General features: G+C 44.7%; 1 protein-coding gene across 5 annotated transcripts in view; it reads left to right on the top strand.

Annotated features, from left to right (window-relative positions):
- LNX1 (ligand of numb-protein X 1) overlaps positions 1-22,225 on the top strand; it is a 201,979-nt gene that overhangs the window by 147,457 nt on the left and 32,297 nt on the right. For all 5 annotated transcript variants that reach the window (XM_033425416.2, XM_049709158.1, XM_033425415.2 and 2 more), the window contains 4 exons: positions 4,921-5,159; positions 5,664-5,816; positions 11,903-12,105; positions 15,066-15,437. In XM_033425416.2, the coding sequence (XP_033281307.1) occupies positions 4,921-5,159; positions 5,664-5,816; positions 11,903-12,105; positions 15,066-15,437 (967 nt within the window). The remainder of the gene's footprint in view (positions 1-4,920; positions 5,160-5,663; positions 5,817-11,902; positions 12,106-15,065; positions 15,438-22,225) is intronic.

Here is a 22,225-nt window from a genome sequence, read left to right on the forward strand (position 1 = left end):
TCTGCAGATTGCTTTGGGTAGTATGGACATTTTAATATTTTCCAGTCCATGAGCACACAATATTTTCCCATTTGTGTCATCTTCAGTTTCTTTCATCAGTGTCTTAAAGTTTTCAGTGTACAGATCTTTCACTTCCTTGGTCAAATTTATCCCTAGGTATTTTTCATGCAGTTGTACACGGGATTATTTTCTCAATTTCTCTTTCTGACAGTTCTTTGTTAGTATATCGAAATACAATAAATATTTGTGTATTGATTTTGTATCCTGCAACTTTACTGAATTCATTTATTCTAACAGTTTTTTTGGTGGGGTCTTTGAAGGTTTCTATATATAATATCATGTCATTGCAAAGAGTGACAGTTTCACTTTTCCTTTCCAATCTGGATAACTTTCATTTCTCGATTAGTGGCTCTTGGGCTGGTCTTCTTGAGGCAACACTCAGTGAAGGTCTGTAGAGGTTGCTGCACCCTTGAAATGGAACAGCGCCGCTCCACGCAGTCCCCCACCTGGCCTGATTAGCATATGAATTTGCAAGCCCTGGTTTCAAGTAAGAGCAGACTGGGCAATTAGTGAACTCAGTATGAGAGTAGACTCAATGTTTACCTAATTCAGAAGTGAACTGAGAAAGAAAGAATGCAAAGGAAGTTAGAAGGCTAAAGGGGAGGTTGTGTAGTTACCCAGACTGTTATAATGAGTATATTGAGGCTCAGTTTGTCGTGGACCACTTTTATTCTTCTGTCATCAGAAAGGAGCCCTCCCTGGGACTTCCATGGTGGTCCAGTGGTTAAGACTTTGCCTTCCAATGGAGGGGGTGTGGGTTCGATCCCTGGTCCAGGAGCTAAGATCCCACATGCCGTGGCGCCAAAGAACCAAAACATAAAACAGAAGCAATATTGTAACAAATTCTGTAGACTTACAAAAAAAAAAAAATAACCTTAAAAAGAAAAGAAAAGAAACAAAAGGAGGCCTCCCCTGCAAACTAGCTTGTGCCACCCGGTTGGCCGAGCTCTGAGCCCCTCAGAGACTCTGTGAAGTATGCCAGGGGTCCATCCTGCTTCAGGTCAACCCCCATTAGTAGTGAACTCATGGACTCAGGAATTTTTGCAAGGAGGGTCATTTTCTCTTCTTACTTCCCCCCTGCCCCCCGCCTGTCCTTGCAAAAAAGACAAAAATTCCATGGCACCCCCACCCGGTGTCAGCATTCTTACATTAAGACAGATTTGCCTCTCCTCACTTTGATATAGGAGCTCAGGATCTCAACTCTGTTATTAACACAACTGGTCGTCAGAGTTGCTTTGAACAGTTAGCATATCCAAAGTGGTTGAAAAATGGTTTTCCATGTTTCTTGTGTGCATCCTTCAAGTTCATGGCCGTCGCCCATCACCACCTGAGAGTACTTAGTGCTCAGGGATAACTAAAGGGCGAATAAATCCTGCCTGCTTTGAACATAACCCAGGGTTCAGCATATGTTCCTGTACTGGCCAAGGCTAATCAGCTCTTTTCCCCTCCTCCCCTCACTCGTGCCTGTAAATCAAGAGGCCCCGGGATTAGTCAACACAAAAGAGATAATTAGTAAGAACAAGCTGCTACCTTCATAGATCACCCTGTGCCTCAGATCCGAGCTACTCCAGGAAGCTGAAACAAGCAACATTGCACAAGTATGAGCCTCTTCAGCAGACCATTTTTATACAAGGTTTATGAGTCTGAATGTTTAAATCTACCCTCCCCAGATACTGCAAGGATGTCTGGGATACGAGGCCAGAGGGGGGGCTTCTAAGTCATTTTATGAGGTTTTCCTTTCCTGGACTCAACTGTGTCTTTGGAACCCCAAGGATTTGAAACAGAAATGGCTTCTTAATGGCATAGTCTTGGGATTCAGAGATGTTTAAATACCTTAACTCTTCTCACAGATGTGGCAGCAGAATAAGATGCTACTTTTTTTTCCACTGGGATATGCTGTGTCTCCTCAGAAAGCCATGGTGTGTGCCTTTGCCAGACGTTTGTCCAATTGGAAAATTCATTTCCTGCTCTGGCAGGGCACATGGTCAAGGGCATTGCTGCCCCAAGAAAAGAAATACTGTTTCCAGTCCAACGAAATAGCCTAGGAACTTCCTAACCATGCGTTGTTAACCGATACTGCTGGCTTACAGAGAAGTGTTCCACTCGTATGTTTATGACTTTGGAGCTGCTCAAATGCACGCTGGCTTTCATTTTTTCCATCACACAATGTTTCTTCCAATTTTTGAGTTTCTCATATCAACCACTTTGCTATTTTTAAGCAGAACAATTCAAAGCCAAAGTAGCTAATCAGAACAATAAAACCTCACCAATTCAAGCAGGGAGCTTGTACTCTTTCAGTGAGGGAAAAACTAGCATTAGAAACCGGGGGCCTGTTTCATGTTCTATAAGTTAAGGATGTAAGGTTGTAAAATCAGAGTCCTTTTCTACTAATATTAAAACCACATTTCAGGGCTTCCCTGGTGGCGCAGTGGTTGAGAGTCTGCCTGCCGATGCAGGGGACATGGGTTCATGCCCCGGTCCGGGAAGATCCCACATGCCGCGGAGCGGCTGGGCCCGTGAGCCATGGCCACTGAGCCTGCGCGTCCGGAGCCTGTGCTCCGCAACGGGAGAGGCCACAACAGTGAGAGGCCCGTGTATCACACACATACACACACACAAAAAAAAACACACACATTTCATCAAATCATCATCATTGATTATAAGAAGCATCATATTTTATGTACCAACAAGAAAAAAATTTTTATTTATTTTTTAACTTGTTTGGTTCCTCCGGGTCTTGGTTGTGGCTTGCAGGCTCCTTAGTTGTGGCTTCAGGGCTTCTTAGTTGTGGCATGCGAACTCGTGGTTGCGACAGCAGGCATGTGGGATCTAGTTTCCTCACCAGGGATCGAACCCGTGCCGCCTGCATTGGGAGCATGGAGTCTCATCCGTTGTACCACCAGGGAAGTCCCCTAACAAGAAAATTTTAAAACTGCCACTGGTTAAATCATTCCAAAACACCTTTAAAGATATCCCTGCAATGCATGGGTTGGTCAGATCAGGCTTTGAAATCCATTCAGACACATATGGCGACCTCTCCTGCCCTCTAGTTGTACTGTTTGGCATGAACTAGGCCTGTCCGTTAGGATGATCTCAGTAACAAAGTGTGACGTCACTTTTCATCTCCTTGGGGGTATCTTTCTTGCTAAGCAAATAAAGCATTTGCTTGTCTCTTTGCAAGAAAATCAGAAATTGATGCCCTCCTTCTAAAGACAAATATTTACCACCAATATCAAATTTACATGCCACTGCGCCGTTTTTGAGACTTTCCACATATACAGTAACTTTTCATTGCAATGCTTAATCATAATGTAATCTTTTCTAAGACATTGAAGAGCAATTAAACTCAATGGCATAGTACCAAGAGTGGCGGCAACTCAATGGAAGGGACGAGATGGATACCTGTGACCATGTTTCCTTGGACAGTGGCATTTGTGTCATGACTGCAGCTTGGCAACCTGAAGCTGTGGGACCCCGTCCGTCACCCACGCATCCCAATCTCAGAGAAGTTAAAATGTGACAGAACAGGCATCTTAGAATGGTTGAATTATGGAAGTAGCTACAGTCTGTTGAGAATTCTCTATATATCTGGCAAGATATATAGAACTAAGCTCTTGACTTAATGTCAACCAGACCTTACAGCAACCCAAGATGTATGTGCAGATTAGAAAGTTTAACCAGGTTAACAAACTTGTCCCAGATCACACAGCTAGGTAAATTTCAGAGCAAGGATTCCCATCCAGACAAAAACCATAGATGTGGTTCTGTAGGCCATATAAATCATGTGCATATCAACTGCAGACTGCTGTTTGATTCCATTCGTGAGCACCGCTCCAAACAGGCTCTCAAGGCATTATTTAAAATAGCTCAACCGTATAAGGTTTTCTGTATTGAGTTGGTAAAAATCATTTATAAATTAACATCCGTTATATGCAAATGGCCACTTCCTAAAGGGACTCGCCCATTTGATTTTTGCCTTCATAACCCCTGGGAAGGTGGTTTGGCTGTCTGCAGCACTTCCTCACCACAGTGAATGAGAGTTAGATCCTCACCATTTGCTGATCAAAACCCGACCTAAGAGCTGAGACGACTTGCCCAGTGACAGTGGAAGTGCGTCCATAGCAAAATATGGACTTAGATGGGCTCAAACCTCGGTGTCCTGGCCCTTACGCTTGCTCTTTAGCATGCGTGGTGAATGGATAGAGACCTGTTTTTTAAAGACCACGAATGTTGTTTTACCTTCCCAGTGTTAAAAGACATGAAAACTTTTAGCACATGGGAGCCCCGAGCCCCTGGTCCTGGCCACTCAGACCACCCCAGAGGTGGAGACTGGAAACCAGCAAGCCTGCCTCTAGAGAATGCGAAGCTGAACCAGCTCCTGTGGCTTTGTAGTGAGGGCATTTCTGTTTCCATGGACAGTTAAATATGGAATCTGGGAGGAGCTTTGTATTTATGGTCAGTGGTTTGGGAACTAAACACAAAAGAAGGGACTGAGAGGGTGACTAAGGACTTTCATGGTCAAAATAAACACCAGCAAGAAGGAATTACATCCAAATAGTTGAAGACTGCCAGCCTCAAGCCCTAGTCTTGTAGACCCCGTGACAGCTCTCGTAATTTGAATTCCAGGGGCCAGTGTAGAGAGTGCTTTAACAGAATGCTGTAGACATCTTTTAAAAATTGTTCTTTCAAGTCATTCATTCATTTGGTTGGCAAGTGTATATTGACTTCCGTCCATGTGAGAAGGGAGAGGAGCCAGGGGTGAGTAAGTCAATTTCCAAGGGTGGCAAGCACGTGGACTTGAAGAGCCCTGGTTGAACGGTGCGCAAAGCCTTCTCTGACCTCCTGCTGGTTTTGTTGCAGCTGCAAAGGTGCCTCCCACTACGGCCTCACCAAAGACCGGAAGAGGCACTCTCAGGAGGGCTGTCCAGACGGCTGTGCCAGCCTCACAGCAACAGCGCTGTCCCCAGAGGTTTCTGCAGCTGCCACTATCTCCTTAATGACAGACGAGCCTGGCCTAGACAACCCTGCCTACGTGTCCACAGCAGAGGACGGTCAGCCAAACAGCCCCCTGGACTCTGGCCGGAGCAACCGAACAAGGGGTGAGTCAAAGGGGGTGGTTGTCCGGGAATGGGCTCCTTGGCCTTGGGATTGCCCTGTCTGGAAAGTTATAGAAACGTTTTTTCAAGGGAAAAATGCTCTGGTAGTTTTGGGCAGCAACCCAACATCCAGTTCTCCAGAGTGAAATGAAACTGCGAGGACCTGAGATCATTAGACATGTGTGTAATCTGACCTGGCGAAAGGGGTTGAAGTTAGACCTAGTGATTCATCGCTCCCTCGGTGTCCCTACCTTCCCATCCAGGTGGCTCGAGAAAAATGCTGTTATATTCCATCCAGCCCAGGAAGAAAACCAAGCAGATTTTAAATAAACCATCCACATTGCATTGTAGAAAACTGAGAATATACTGCTAAGCAAATTCTATCATCCCACCACCTAGAAATGATCACCATTCACGATGTGTTGTGCGTGTCTTACCAGCCGCGTCCATAAAAGAGGACTTCTGTGAATGCGTAGCTACTCTCCCTCCCTTCTGTCTTGTCCTCAGCACGGCCCTTTGAGCGATCCACCATCAGAAGCAGATCTTTTAAAAAAATAAACCGAGCCTTGAGTGTTCTTCGAAGGACAAAGTGTGGAAGTACAGTTGTCAACCAAGCTGAGCAGGGCAGAGAGAATTCTGAAAACACCACTGCCCCTGACGGTAAGTGGCCTCCCAGTAAGGCTGGGCTTCCGGAATGACGACTCCAGGCGTGATGACAACCAGACCGCCCCCACCCCCCGCTTTCTATGATACCTCTCTTCCCAAGGGCATAAATATTTCTTACCTTGATTGGCCTCTTCTTGCATAAGTAACCAAAGGCAGAAATTATTGTTCTCTTCTTACATAGATTGAGGGAAAAGGTTTTGGAACCCTTACCTTCAGATGCTAGCTTAGTGCATGTAAAGAATAATATAGTTTTTTTTTTTAACCGAATTATGCCTCAATTTATTTATTTATTTATTTTTGTCTGCTTTGTGTCTTCGTTGCTACGCGTGGGCTTTCTCTAGTTGTGGCGAGCGAGGGCTACTCTTCGTTGCGGTACACAGGCTCTAGGTGCACGGGCTTCAGTAGTTGTGGCTCGTGGGCTCTAGAGCACAGGCTCAGTAGTTGTGGCTCATGGGCTTAGTTGCTCCGCGGCCTGTGGGATCTTCCCGGACCAGGGATTGAACCTGTGTCCCCTGCACTGGCAGGCAGATTCTTAACCATTGCGCCACCAGGGAAGTCCCAAGAATAATACAGTTAAGTGAAGAACATTTAGAACAGTGCCTGGCACATAGTAAATGCTATGTAGGTATTTATTCTTATTACCACTTTGTGTGATGTGTGGTTCTGAGTGTTTTCCATGCATTAACTCATTTAATCCTCAACAACTCTTTGAAGTAGCTACTACTATTATCCGTGTTTTACAGATGAGGAAACTGAGACACCAGGAGGTTACTTAGCTTGCCCCAAATTACCCTTCTAAACTTGGAATCCAGGTTAATGTGGTTCTAGAATCTATGCAAAGGAAGTTTCTGGATCTTAGATCCTATGTGTTTTCCCCAATATAAATGGAGCTGAGAAAATACTGTCCTGTCCTTTCTTTTCATCTAGTATTAGACCTTTACAGCAGTAATAATAGTAGCTTACGTTTTTTTTTTTTTGAGCTTTCCTGGGTGCCAGGTAGTGCTTTAAGTCATTTAAAGGTCACAGTGCTAAGGACAGTGATCGTGATTCTCATTTTACAGAAGACACTTAGACTCCGAGAGATTGGGTAGCTAGTCCAAAGTCACCCAGCTGGAAAATGGCAGACCTAGGATTTTAACTTGGGTCCTCTGGCTACAGAGCCCACTCGTTTACCCACTGGATTAAGCACCCTCCACTCCTTCGAGGTTGGGAGGTAAATCCGAAACCACCGCCTTTATCATGTTCTCAGAGAACTTGGAGCAGTCGTATAAGACCCTTGCTTATCCCCTCTCACCCTGTACACACGCTACATGCTCTGACTACTCTGAACTTATTGCTGTCCTATAAATACTGTGTCTCTCTCACTTCCATGTTGTTGTTCGTCCTGTACTCTCACGCCCCTTCAGCTGGCATCCTAATTCCTCTTTCCAGGCTCAGCATAGGCTTTGCCTCCTCCTGGGAGCCCTCCTTGACTCCCACAGTCCTCTCTCCTTTGTGTTCTCAAAGCACCCGTATCTCTGTTATGGTAATGTCACCTTTCATCGTAACTGTACCAATGGGGGCAGGGGCACTTTATCTAAGTCTTTGTGTTCTCAAGTCCAAGCACAATATCTGGCACATAACGGTTTTTGCTGAATGTTTCTGCAATGAGTAAAAGGATTATAACTTCCTTTCTGCCAGTCTTCCCCCCTTATTAAAGGCTCCTTCATTCCATGTAAAGTTTTCTCCTACCTGAGTAAGATTGATTTGCATGTTTATTGCAGAAACTTTTAAAATAAAATATTACTATGTGTAAGACATTGACCTAGGCTCTGTACTTTTTTTTTTACTGAAGTACAGTTGATTTACAATATTATGTTAGTTTCAGATGTACCACATAGTGATTCAATATTTTTATAGATTATACTTCATTTATAGTTATTATAAAATATTGGCTATGTTCCCTGTGCTGTGCAATATATCCTTGTAGCTTATTTATTTTATACATAGTCGTTTGTACCTCTTAATCCCCTACCCCATTTTGTTCCTCTCCTCTTCCCTCTCCCCACTGGTAACCACTAGTTTGATCTCTATATCTGTGAATCTGTTTCTGTTTTTATTTTCTAGATTCCACATGTAAGTGATAACATACAATATTTGTCTTTTTCTGTCTGACTTACTTCACTTAACATAATACCCTCCAGGTCCATCTACATTGTTGCAAACAGCAGAATTTCATTCTTGTTTATGGCTGAGTAGTATTCCGTTGTATACCTACCACATGTTCTTTATCTATTCATCTGTTGATGGACACTTAGCCAAGCTATGGAAGCAACCTATCTTGGTAAATAATGCAGCTATGAACACTGAGGTGCATGTATCTTTTCAGATTAATGCTTTTGTTTTCTTTGGATATATACCCAGGAATGGAATTACTGGATGATACGGTAGTTCTATTTTTAGTTATTTGAAAAACCTCCATACTGTTTTCTATAGTGGCTGCATCAATTTACATTCCTACCAACAGTGTACTAGGGTTCCCTTTTCTCCACATCCTTGCCCTCATTTGTTATTTGAAGACTTTTTTTTTTTTTTTTTTCTCCTGCGGTACATGGGCCTCTCACTGCTGTGGCCTCTCCCGTTGCGGAGCACAGGCTCCGGACGCGCAGGCCCAGCGGCCATGGCTCACGGGCCCAGCCGCTCCGCGGCATGTGGGATCTTCCCGGACCAGGGCACAAACCCATGTCCCCTGCATCGGCAGGCGGACTCCCAACCACTGTGCCACCAGGGAAACCCGTTTTTTGTTTTTTGTTTTTTGTTTTTTTTTTTTTGCTGTACGCGAGCCTCTCACTGCTGTGGCCTCTCCCATTGCAGAGCACAGGCTCCGGACGTGCAGGCCCAGCGGCCATGGCTCACGGGCCCAGCCGCTCCGCGGCATGTGGGATCCTCCCGGACCGGGGCATGAACCCGTGTCCCCTGCATCGGCAGGCGGACTCTCAACCACTGCGCCACCAGGGAAGCCCTTGAAGACTTTTTGATGATGGCCATTCTGACAGGTGTGAGGTGATTAGCGATGTTGAGCATCTTTTCATGTGCCTGTTGGCCATATCTGTACATCCTCTTTGGAAAAATGCCTTTTCATGATCTCTGCCCATTTTTTACTCAGGTTGTTTGTTTTTTTGATATTGAGTTGTATGAGCTGTTTATATAGGTAAGCTCTGTACTTATATATAAAGATTATAAAATCCAGCTCCTGGCTCCAAGAAGTTCATTCAAGACAAAAAATAAAATACCAGAAAGAGTGAGATATAAATAAACGAAAATGACAGCTGTCAAGAGAGGCGCACCACTTCCCAGTGGGACGGTGTAATCCGTGTTTAAGGAGTGGTTGTGACCTGGATGGGCATCCCCATCTTGACTGTGTGTTGGAAAGTAGTGGGAGATGAGGTTAAGGCCAGATTAGAAGGGTCCTGGATGCCATTTAGGAGTCTTGACTTGGGGCAGTGAACACACCTGGAAGCTTTTGCATAGAGTTATAGCAGGATGGAAGCTGTGTTTCAGGAAGATGAAGATGGCATCTGTGTTATGTGTGCAGGGGCTTCAAGTAGGAGAGAATGGATTTCCTCCGGTGCTCCAGGAAGCTATTACTCCACAGTGGGGTGAGGTATTATGACTCAGGCTGGTACAGGATTTGTGAGGCAACAAAGTTTTTAAAAAGGGCCTTAGGATCTCATTGCTTCAGTAAGTAACCCGCAGTTCGTATGGTGAACGCCCATGGTTTATCCATCCTTTTCATATCAGTAAAGAGACTGGCTTCACTACTTAGCTGTGTGACCTGGCCAGGTTACTTGACTTCTCTGAGCTTTAGTATTTCATCATCCAAAAAAACAGGGGTGATAATAATCTAGTTCAAAGGGTTGCTATGAGGACTAAACAAGCAACAAAGTGTCATGCAAATTGCTTAGCTCAATGGCCAGCATATAATAAACACTTGGTAAATGATACTATATCCTTTAGTCCTTAAGTAAGGACACAATATTGAAAAACTTTCTTTTCAGACCAGCACTAGTTTGGCAGTTTAAAAATTACTTTAATCTCAAAGGGAAGGTCACTAGGGTCTCATTATTGTAGCTCTAATTAACATTTCCAAGTGTGACTGGGTATGTCCTTTCAGACTATCAAACATCCTTGATCAGTTAGATTTGCGAGCATGGTTTTTGTAAATCTGTTGGGAAAAAGAGTAGAAAGGGAGAGGGAGGAGAGAGAGAAAACCAGCAGCTTTGATGATAACTTCCAAATCTTTCTTTGCTCAAAATGATTTTTTTTAAGAACTTCCATTTCCTTGTCACCAGACCTGTTCCAACAAATACTTGTGGATAGAGCCTACTTAAGGTAATCAAGATAGTTTAAACGTTAATTGAACTCGGTCACCCAAGCTCTGTTAGCACCAGGAGCTGACAGATGAAGGCTGCTGCCCACAGCCTTACAGCAAAGCCCAATTGCTTACATTAAATTAACTCCCAGTGGGGGGTAAAGACCCACATTTACAACGTCTCCAGCTTCCTCTGGCAGCTAAATTGTTTTGTGTATCATGTTCTGCAATACTTAGAAATAATTTTAATTCTTGCTGTATTGTTCCTAGAGAGTTGAGTACTCATTCATGAACTCATAGTTCATTAGGGAAAATGCATTAAGGTCATGGGTTTTGAAAGTAGTCAGAAAGAGTGTTTTATGTAGAACCAGGCCTGCAGTTTTGATCTTTCCCGATGACATAATTAAGGGAGAATCATAGGGCAGAGGCAGCTGTCAGCAGCTACAGGAGACAAAAGCATCAGTGCTCTCAACATCCTAACTCGAGCCTCAAGCAACTGGGGAGGAGCTGCAGCTCCCGTCAAACTAGGTGTTACGTGGCCGGCATTTCCTGGTGTCCCCCCTGTAGGCTTCTATTCCAGCCGAGGTGGAGGACAGCGCCAGTCGTTGCTGCTGGCTGTGGGTCTGTAGACCAAGTCCCCTGTGGACCCGTTGCCAGCTGTGGACCCCTGGCTTCAGGGGACTCTGAGGAAGGTGACAGGAGCTGTCATCAGGAGCCCCGGGTTCTGACCTGGCTCTGAGGACCACCACCTAACTGCCACCTCCAGCCAGTCGTGCCACTTCTCCTCTCCAAGCTCACGCATCCTCCCTTGTGAAACAAAGGTCTGACTGTCACTGTCAAACTACACAGCCCGAGAAGCAATTCTGTGTGTGGGCCCAGCAGGGCGGGGGACCCATGACAGATTTCAAGGGGAAAGAGTCCTCAGTGAAAAGGTGAAGTTTGGAAACACCAGCCTGGGTCTCTGAACCTCCTTTTGGCTCTGAATCCAGCCATACAAGTGGATCAGGGACGAACCTCTGGATGCCACCAGCTGGGCCTGGGCCTCTTTCCTTGATCGTGAATTAGGCCATTTGACTTCCCTTTACTGACAACAGGGTAGAGAGGACTGATTCACTAAGCCTGAAAAGCAGGTCCTCCCAGGAGGAGATCTTCAAAATGATCAAAAAGAGCAAAACAGGCTTGTTCTGTTTTGCCCCTTGATTAGTAAGTGATCAAACTGCAGCCCTTTGCATAATGACTGTTCGTTCATTCCTCTTCATTCAGTAAACATAGGCTGAAGTCTCCTGTGTACAGAGATCTGTGCACAGAACTACAAAACAGCTAGAAATTATGTCCTCAAGGATCTTAGAGTCCAGTGGTGGGTATAAGAAATGGGCATGAATAATAATAGTAATAATAATAATAATAGAAGGCTCGGTGCCATGAGAAATAAAGCTTTATGGGAAATGGGAAGTTTAGAGAGAGCAGGGGGAAAGGGATCAGGGTAGAGTTTAATTGGAAGGGATCATTTCATGCAGGCCTTGAAGGAAAAGTTGGGTTTAGGCCTAGAATGGAAAACATTCCAGGCAGAGAAACTTATGCTGGCACAGAGGCAGGAAGATGGAAAACATGTACAAGGAACAATGAATAGTTTAGCTTGGCTGGAACCAAAGTTTGGCAAGAAAAGGAGTGGTTGGAAATGTCCATTGGGGGGGGTGTCTTAAATAAACATTGTCTCTGTCCATTTTAGTCTTTCCAAGGTTGTATCACCTGATTCCATATGGTGAAATTACCAGAGTGAAGATCAACCGAGCGGATCCCAATGAAAACCTCTCCATTAGGCTTGTGGGAGGCAATGAAACCCCGCTGGTCCACATCATTATCCAGCACATTTATCGTGACGGGGTGATTGCCAGAGACGGCCGGCTACTGCCAGGAGACATCATCCTAAAGGTAGAGACCACGGCTGTGGTGCCATGAAGAGGGTCTTAGCAAAAGTCACTTCAGAGCAAATCATTGGGTGGGTGGGTGGGTGGGTGGGTGGGTGGGTGGATGGATGGACGGACGGACGGACGGACGGACGGACGGACCGACGGGCGGACGGACGGACGGACGGACGCATGGGTAAAGCACTAACGTAAATGTGGAGCCGTCACTTTCCATAGTTCTTATGTTGATATGGCTCTTCATACAAGATTTGTAATCTGAGATAGGTCCCTAACCCTTCTGTCTTTCTTGTATTTTTTTTTTTTTTTTTTGGCCCTGCCACACAGCATGTGGGATCTTAGTTCCCCAACCAGGTGCCCCCTGCAGGGGCAGTGTGGAGTCCTAACCACCGGACCACCAGGGAATTCCCATTCTTGTTCTTTTGATCTCTTTCTCTCTCTATAAATACTGTCTCTGTATCATGTATCTTTTTTTTTTTTTTTTTTTTTTTTTTTTTTTTTGCGGTACGCGGGCCTCTCACTGTTGTGGCCTCTCCCGCTGCAGAGCACAGGCTCCAGATGCGCAGGCTCAGCGGCCATGGCTCACGGGCCCAGCCGCTCCACGGCACGTGGGATCCTCCCGGACCAGGGCACGAACCCGCGTCCCCTGCATCGGCAGGCGGACTCTCAACCACTGCGCCACCAGGGAAGACCCTCTGTATCATTTTGTCTCTGTGTTCCCCTCCTTCCTCTGCCTTCTGCTATCTTCCCCCTCCCTTTTCTCTACCTCTGCGTTCTTCTCTCTTCCTTTTCCTCCTCCCTCCTCTCTCTCCCTCTCTCACCCTGTCCTCCCACTTTAAGTAGCACTAACATAAAACAATATAAAACCGAAGCCTATATCTTCTTAAATTGTTTTTAGAGCAGATAAATGGAACATTTTACCTAATCACTTACATTCACACACCCCTCTAAAGTAAATTTCCTAGAGCTTAATGGCCCTTCACACACACGCGCGCACACACACACACACACACACACAAATCCCTAAGCTATTCTGCCAACCCGCAGACATTCCAGGGGAGACAGGTGGTGGAAGAGAACACGTGGGGCATTACTGTCCTCTGAGGCTTGACTGAGGGGAAGGATGCTAGGGAGGAATTTTCAGAAGAAGAGAAAGGATAAAGGAAGAGTTGTTTATCAGACAGAAGTCCAACATGTGCCAAAAGTGATAAGAAAAAAATCCCTGCCTTGGTCATATATTTCCTGTCTGATACTCAGATGACAGTTTCATCCCATCCCTTCTGGGTTGCTGAGGGGCCAGCTCCTGATACATCATGCACTGGTTCTCTGGCAAAGAAATTCTTATTGTTTGCAATAAGAGGAGAAAGGACTTAAAGCAGTTATTGTAGAAACACTGATGTTCTCACTGGCCTCCGGGGTGGAGTACGAGGCAGGGCCCGTCAACCTCAAGGGACGGTCAGCCGTGCAATCAGCGACACTCTGCATGGCTTCCTCCCAGTTCTGCGGAAACTATGCTGCCTGGAACGGTTGCATAAGGAAAACCTTTTTGATTCTTGTGACCTTCAACTGGCACTTGGAAGCAAAAGAGGTGCCAGGAGTATTTAGCAGGCGACCCTGACTTTCTTTTGGCCTCGGTGTGATGGAGAAAACCAGACCCGGGATAAGGTGTCAGAGCAGAGCCGGGTCTTTGAGCTCACCTGTGCTTGGACAGAGGTGATGAGCCTTGTCCGAGCACGAGGGAGCCTCCGTCCATCCCTGAAGATGCAACAGAGGACTAACGATGGCACGCTGCAGGCAGGCCCGTGAAATCTCATTCCAAGATTCTTCTAACTGTTGGCTGCAAGTACAGGAAATCTTACCAAACCATAGAAATTCAAGAAGGTTGTTTCTCTTCTGTGAGGCCTCCTTCCTTAAGCACAGAGTATAGTGCTGCTGTGAAATTATTTTCTTCCCAGGCAGTGACCAGCACTGAGATCTGAAGCCTTCAGGCTGGGCCTGCCTAGAGTAATTAAAACCAGAAAGCCCCGTGCAGCATCAGCCCTGAAGATCATTAGCGAGGCACAAATGAGTGGGCCAAGCTGGAGGACACTTAAGCAGCCTAATAACGTGATCCAGCCTTTCAATAAAAGAGCCGAGAAGCTTCCATTCACATCAGTTTGTTTGAAACTGTAGAGATTTTTTTTCTCTCCTTTGCTGAGAACATGGGCAAAAGACCTTGTAGGTGAACACCTGGAGACTTGACACACACACACTCACACACTTGCCAACACTCAAATATTTTCATGTACACACATATTCCCTCCCTCCCTCCCTCCCTCCCTCCCTCCCTCCCTCTCTCTCCCTCTCTCTCCCTCTCTCTCTCTCTCTCTCTCTCTCTCTCTCTCTCTCTCTCTCTCTCTCTCTCACACACACACACACACACACACACACACACACACACACACACACACACACACACACACACACAGTAGTGGGGCCTGGAAGTTCCAGTACAGGTGATCCAGGGAGAAAAATTCATCTGGAGATGTTTGGAAAGAAAATGGCAACTCAGTTTGATTTACACAGCAGTTTAATGTAATCATTAATCAGAAATTTTCTTTTCTTCTTTTGCCTTTTCCCACTTTTTCTTCCTTTTCCTCCCCCCTTCAGCTGAAAAATAAGTTTAGCAAGCAACAGAAAGGAGGATTAGGGCTATATAAATAAATTCAAGGGCCTGTGTAAGGACAAGACTGAAGAAAGATGGTGTCTGCTGAGAGAGTTGAAAAGGTGTGCAGCTAAGACTCAAGGAAACCGGGTTACAAGTTCTGTTGGAAGATGGGGGTATCTGGACGGAGAAGAAGGTGATAGAGCAGAGTGGTCCTTCAGGAAGGGCCCCAGTGAGTCTGTGGGCTGGGCCTTTGGGGCAGGTTTGTGGCCGGTGGCGTGGACGGCTCGGTCGCTGCAGATTCTGTGGTCCCCTTGCCCTAGGTCAACGGGATGGACATCGGCAACGTACGGCACAACTATGCCCTGCACCTCCTGAGGCAGCCCTGCCAGGTGCTGTGGCTGACGGTGCTGCGGGAGCAGAAGTTCCAGAGCAGGACTGATGGGCAGCCCCTGGACACCTACGGGCCCCGGGATGACAGTTTCCACGTGATCCTCAACAAAAGCAGCCCGGAGGAGCAGCTTGGAATAAAACTGGTGCGCAAGGTGGACGAGCCTGGGGTGTTTATTTCCAACGTTCTGGATGGTGGCGTGGCAGACCGACACGGTCAGCTGGAGGAGAACGATCGTGTGTTAGCCATCAATGGACATGACCTTCGGTACGGCAGCCCGGAAAGTGCAGCTCATCTGATTCAGGTGGGTCACGGGTCATTACAAGATCCCAGTCAGCAGTTGCCAGCATGATTAGGAACACTCGTCACCCTGACCCACCTACCCTGTTACTACCCCGTGTGACGTACAGTGCCTCCCTTTCGAGGAGCTGAGGGTGGAGGGCCAGGGAGGAATATTACTCCAGCAAATGGTGTGTCTTGGGGTCATGGCCATTCCGTTGGTGTTGCCAGTCATCCAGTCTTGACTGCAGGTAAACACATTGGGCGAGGTGTTGCAACCCCACCGGGTTAAGATCACTCAAGGTCAGCGGGGTTGTGTCATCCCTGTACCTAGTATGATAGTCATAGACTCAGGGCTCACTTAGATGTGTTCTGGACACTTCCAAGACATCTGGTGGTACCAACTCCTGTAAGAAGCTGCACCATGTGCCCTCCAGGGATCCTGTGGACAAGAAACCACTGTAGGATTGGCTAAGGCTGAGCCCTGTCTCCATGGCTGAGTCCGGCCCCCTTCGAAAGCCCAAGGGAACTCGAATATGAACCTAAGGAAGTCCCCCTATAGGAGAGGCATACAAATTATCATTAGTCAGGCAAATAGAGCTCGTGATAGCCTGACATTAGTTCAAACTAATTCACTCTCCTGACAGGCGCGATGTTACCAAGCCCCAGCATGCATCCTGTTGACTTTGGCTGGGTCACCATGAGTTTTTCGTTTTGTTGTTGTTGTTTTTCATTGAACTATAGTTGATTTACAATGTTGTGTTTCAGGTATACAGCAAAGTGATTCAGTTTTACATAGATATGTATAATTTATTCTTTTTCAGATTCTTTTTCCTTATAGGTTATTACAAAATATTGAGTGTAGTTCCCTGTGCTATACAGTAGATCCTTGTTGGTTATGTATTTTATATATAGTAGTGTGTATATGTCAATCCCAAACTCCTAATTTATCCCTCTCCCACCTTCCCCTTTGGTAACCATAAGTTTCTTTTCTATGTTTGTGGATCTATTTCTGTTTTGTAAATAGGTTTATTTGTATCTTTTTTTTTAGATTTCACATATAAGCAATATCATGATATTCGTCTTTCTCCGTCTGACTTACTTCACTTAGTATGATAATCTCTAGATCCATCCACGTTGCTGCAAATGACTTTTTTTTCATTTTTTTTATGGCTGAGTAATATTCCATTGTGTATATGTACCACCTCTTCTTTATCCATTCCTGTGTCAATGGATACTTAGGTTGCTTCTGTGTCTTGGCTATTGTAGACAGTGCTGCAATGAATATTGGGGTGCATGTATCTTTTTGAATTATAGTTCTCTCCAGATATATGCCCAGGAGTGGGATTGTAGGATCATGTGGCAACTCTGTTTAGTTTAAGAAACCTCCACACTCTTCTCCGTAGTGGCTTTACCAATTTTCATTTCCACCAACAGTATATATAGGAGGGTTCCCTTTTCTCCACACCCTCTCCAGCATTTATTATTTGTAGACTTTTTGATGATGGCCATTCTGACTGATGTGAGGTGATACCTCATTGTAGTTTTGATTTGCATTTCTCTAATAATTAGTGAGGTTGAACATGTTTTCATGTTCCTGTTGGCCATCTGTATGTCTTCTTCGGAGAAATGTCTATTTAGATCTTCTGCCTATTTTTTGATATCATGAGTTTTTCTAATGTTCTCTGAGCTTCCAGCTTTATTCCTAGAGAGACAGGCTTTGTTCTGGGCTCTTGTATTCTAACCCTTTAATCCACTTCATTTAGCCAAAATGTATTAAGTTTTTGCTGCTTGCCTAGCTCTGGATTAGGTGCAGAGAACAGGGAGATGATGACCTCTTAGGCTGGTCTCCCAAAGGAGTCCACAGTCTAGTAGAGGAGGTGGACTTTTTCTAAATGACTGCCATGTGGTGTGACAGTGTGTAATGGTGAAATTAAGTATAGTGCTGGTATAGACAAAGGAGAGTGGTTTTTTTTTTTTTTTTACTGAGATGGGGTCTAGAAATTCTTCACAGAGGAGGAAAATCTTGAACTGGGGTTTTGATGGATCAGCAGAAGTTCTCTAGGTGCATGAGGCAGGGAGGGTCATTCTAAGGAGACACAACACAAAAGAATGTTTCCCCAAAAGCCAGTTAGGGAAATGGTTAACATCTGGAGAGTGGTATACATTTTAAAAGCAGCAATAGATAAGGCAAGAGTGGTAGGCAAGGGCCAGATCATGTAGAGTTTTACAGGCCATGATAAGGAGCTCAGACCTTACCCCCAAGGCCATGCGGTGTCATTGGAAGGGTTTAAGAAATGAAGTGACATGACTTTCTAGCAAGATCTCTCTAGAGGCAGTGGAGAGCTGACAGGAGAGGGGCAAGACCAGAGGCCTTGTCTTAAGATGCGTTTGCAGTTATCCGGCACATCACGTCAGCTTCCACTTAGTGACTGAAGTATTAATTCTTCAAGTATAGACAGAGTCAGCAGCAGTAGCTGACTGGTCCTTGTACCAAGTTCCATGGAGGATGACATTCAGAAGACAGAGCCTACTCTCAAGGACTTGATCATCTCAGTACAAACACATCTCCCTACCCTTGGGTTCCAGTCATGGAGCTCTTCCAGGTGTCGGCAACTCTTTTCACTGTCGTATGTGTGGTATCTTATCCCTCTCTTTTGAGGAGAACCAAGCAGCGGATGAAATTATTGCCATTTTAAAGGTGGAAAGCCTGAGGCAGAGGGTGCAAGGGGACTTACCCTGCTTCCTCCAGCCACCAGGACAGGAAGTACATGTGGTGCTTTGGTCCCCAAGCTGGGACTTCTGATGGTGCCCCAGTTCCAAGGTGATTCTTAACCTGATGGCCGTCCATCTGCCCTGTGGGGCCTGAGGTCACGCCCTGTGGAGCCGGGGGAGCACAAAACCAGAGTTACAAGAGACATTTCCTTTCTGCACTTTATGCCGTCTATTCCCAAGTTCACATGCCTAGCTCCAACTTCTTTGAACACCACACTTGCATAGACAGCTGCCTGCTTGGTATCTCCATGTGGCTGTCTAAAACGCATCTCAAATTTAATGTCCAAAAGTGAACCCTTGACTTCTCCCCGCTCCACCCCTTTCCAAACCTGCTCTTCCTCTCAGTCTTTCCTCACCTCTAGAAATGGCACCGCCATTTTCTCAGTTACTTGGACCAAAAAGAATCGTTACTCTTCTGCATCCCCAGCCTACAATTCATCTCTCACCAACTCCATGGCTTGGATCAGCCAGGCCACCATTATCTTTGGTCTAGGCCACTGCAAGAACCTCTTAACTGGTCTCCTTGCTTCCATATTCCATGCTCCTCGCCTCTCTCTCGACTCAGCAGTTAGAATGACCACTTTACAGAGTCAATTCCACCATGTCGCTTTCTTGCCCTCAGCTCTCTGGCGCTTCCCAAGGCACTCAGATTAAAACTCCAAATCCTTACAGTGGCCTGCAAAGCCATGCTAATCTGGTCTTTAGTTGTCTCTGCAACCTCATCTTAAGCAGATGGGGGAGAATTTCTGGTATTCTCCCCCTTGTTTAACCATGCTCAGTCACACTGCCTTCTTGCTATTCCTCAAATATTTTTAAGAACTTTCTCAACTCAAGGCTGGTGTTCTTGCTGTCCCTCTGATCAAAAGACTCTTACAAATGTCTATAGAACTCCTACACTTCACTCAGGTCTCTCCTCAAATGTCACCTCCTCAGAGACACCTTCGCTGACAATCCCACTTAAAGTGGCATCTCCCACCCTCAATTCTGTATCCCCTAATCTTCTTGATCTTCTTTTTTTGGCCATGCCACACGGCTTGTGAGACCTTAGTTCCCCAACCAGGGATCGAACCCATGCCCGCTGCATTGGAAGCGCTAAGTCTTAACCACTGGACCACCAGGGAAGTCCCTAATCTTCTTTATCTTCTACCAACAAATTATTGTATTATTACCTGCCAATCTAGCATAGTATAGTACAGTAGAGTATTATATCTCAAGCACTTAGAGATATGCCTGGCAGTAATAGGCACTCAGTAAATATTTGAATGAATAAGTTTAGTCAAATTATAAAAATGTATAATTATATATAATTCACACATTAATCCCATCTCATAGGGCTATTTTTTGTCAAACCATTTACTGAAGAACAAGCACCAAATCCACTTTTACATTATTTGTCCCCAAGGTAGAACTCTACTTGTTGTTGCCTTGAATTTGCTCAGTTATTATTGGTTGAGCACCTTCTAAGTGCCAAGAGGTGTGTAGTACAACGGTGAACAAGACTGACACAGTCCTGGCCTCTTGGAGCTTGGAATACATTCCCACCTCTCCTCAAATACAATTAAGTCAGCACTGAGCAGGTGGTGTAGCCTGTATGTGCCAATGGGTGAGAACAGGATGTAGACAATGTTTTTGAAAATATTAATCATTGGAAAAGGAAAAGCCCTTGGTTTTTTCTTTGTGAAGAAACTGCACTCTAAGCATGATTTTCTTCTCCTTAAAAAGCAGACTCTTGGGTGATCATCAGGGTTTTTTTCCCTGTTACACTTGTCAACTCCCTCTGCAGGTCAGTCAGTGCAGCTCACATTCTGAAGATGATCTGCCAGCTATCCTTCCCAGTAGGTGAAAGAAAAACTCCCTTACGTCACTTGGAAAACTCTTGATTACATGTGACATTCTACTTTTGTAGATTAGTAACAGAAGAGGAAACTATTTTTTCCCTGAGAAAGTTAATTTATGAAATAAAATCTTGCCTAACAGTGGAATTTCCTAAACGATTCTTCCGCTTACCAAACAAAGCCAGTGTGCTTTATAGGCAGAGGAAGAGGAGGGAGAAAAAAAAAAAAAAGCTTGGGCAAAACTAGTTGGAAAAGAAATGGAAAAGGTAGAATGCTGGGCAAACTCAGTTAAGCGATCTCAAGCATGAATTTTATTTATGAGATACTCATAACACACACCAAGCTGGGGTGATTAAACTAAGTGCCCTTCAAAAGCTGAGACTCAAATTTCCAACCAATCCGTGGCTGCATTGGCCTTGTGTGTCCACTGCATGAATCATATTTGCCTTACAAAGAAATTCCCAAACAACATGTCCTTTTGGTCATGTTTTCTCCCACAGTCCCACACATTCTGCCTTTTTCTACATTATTTCGGGGAAAAGTTATTACAGAGAAGCCACAACTGTCTTAACTTTGACCAGCTTTACATATGTGGAGCCCTAACCTTGGCTCACTCAGCAGCAGCCCTAAGGGCCAGGCTCCAGAGTTAGACAGATGGAGAGTTGCACTCCTCTCAGAGACAAACGCGATGGAGACAGAAGCTTCAATGATGGGGCAATTGCCTTATTTAGCAACTTAGTACAACTTCATATTTCTCCCTTGTCAATTTAAGCTTTTTGACTAAAATCTCTCTACGAGAGTTGTTGAACTGTCTGGTGTCATACCTAAAATAATAGAACAAAGATATATGGGCCAAAGGTTTGAGACCCTAGGGGGGAAAAAGACATTTCAACATCCCAAACCTGGGAGGTTCCACATATATCTACGCAGTATTCAATAGGAGAATGATTTCTGCTGAGAATTATGCCTGTTTTGAGATGCTCTCATCTACCTGCAGTTATGGATCAGTGAATTCATATTTAGGAGTTCGAATATATACAGTTAATAAATGAAGAAAGCAATGATGGATTTCAAATTTGAGTATCTCTTTTTTTGTGCCTTTTTTTCTTAGCCAGCTTCCCAGACTTGATGCAGAAGTTGAAATAATTCAAAGCCATTCGCAGAGGTTGTGATACAATGGGTTTTCGTTAATACTGGCCTGTGTGATTTTTTTTTCCCCTCACATGAATTAATATTTAAATGAGAAGTTACTTCACCAAAGAACAATTGACAAGCAGCTTCTTCAGACTTTTTAAAAGAATGTGATAGGCCTTTAGACAGAGCCAGAAATTAAATAATGGACTACTCCATTGCCTACATTTGTTCTAAATACGTGATTCCAGCTCATGAGTTCTGGGGCAGAACTTTTGTCCCCTGGAGCCAGTAAGAATGGCCAAGAAATAAGACCTGACAGTTCTGTGTGTATGTGTGTGTTTTCTAATAGACTAGCACAGCTAATATAAAATCAAATCCCTATCTAAACAAATTTTCTTAATGCAGTATGGTAGTAAATTTAATGCACGTAAGACTAAACAGTTTTTTTTAATTTTAAAAACATTCTCTTGAGCTGAATTCTTAGAGTCCAAATGATTTTTATATAGGGCTCCAAATTCCATGCATTCATGATTAAAGCATGACTTGCAAAACTGTTCAGCCTTTCGACTCAGAATTTTATGAGTGAATCTCCTGCCCAGCTACACTCCAAATATTAGGAGATCTTGAAACTTCACTACCCTTCTCCAACTCTCACATTCCCCTACATGATTTTGTTCTGTTTTTACCACAGAACAGAATCAGAGTAACTTCCAGATACCATAAAAGAAATGGTGTTTGAGCGCTTAGGTCATTCTGCTTACTCAGGAATTAATTTCTTATTTTGAGCTTGTCACTGACATCTGTACGACCCTGTATAAGTCAGACTGTCATCGTTAATTTCTTAGCACTTATAAGATGTGCTTCTGGGAACATAAAGATGTACCTGGAGCTAAAGTCTAGTGGGAAAAATAGATCAGATTGCTGTCTCAAATCTTCTTTTCTACCCTTGTTAAATCCTAAGGTCCTATTCAGCACTTTTCCTCAAACCCTCCTTAATTTCCCTTTTCCTTTGCCAGATTCTGGTCACCCTTAACTCACTAAAGTAGCTGCTGCCTCTGCAGAGAAGGTA

Source organism: Orcinus orca, chromosome 4 (assembly GCF_937001465.1).
Source record: "Orcinus orca chromosome 4, mOrcOrc1.1, whole genome shotgun sequence".
Lineage (NCBI taxonomy): Eukaryota > Metazoa > Chordata > Mammalia > Artiodactyla > Delphinidae > Orcinus > Orcinus orca.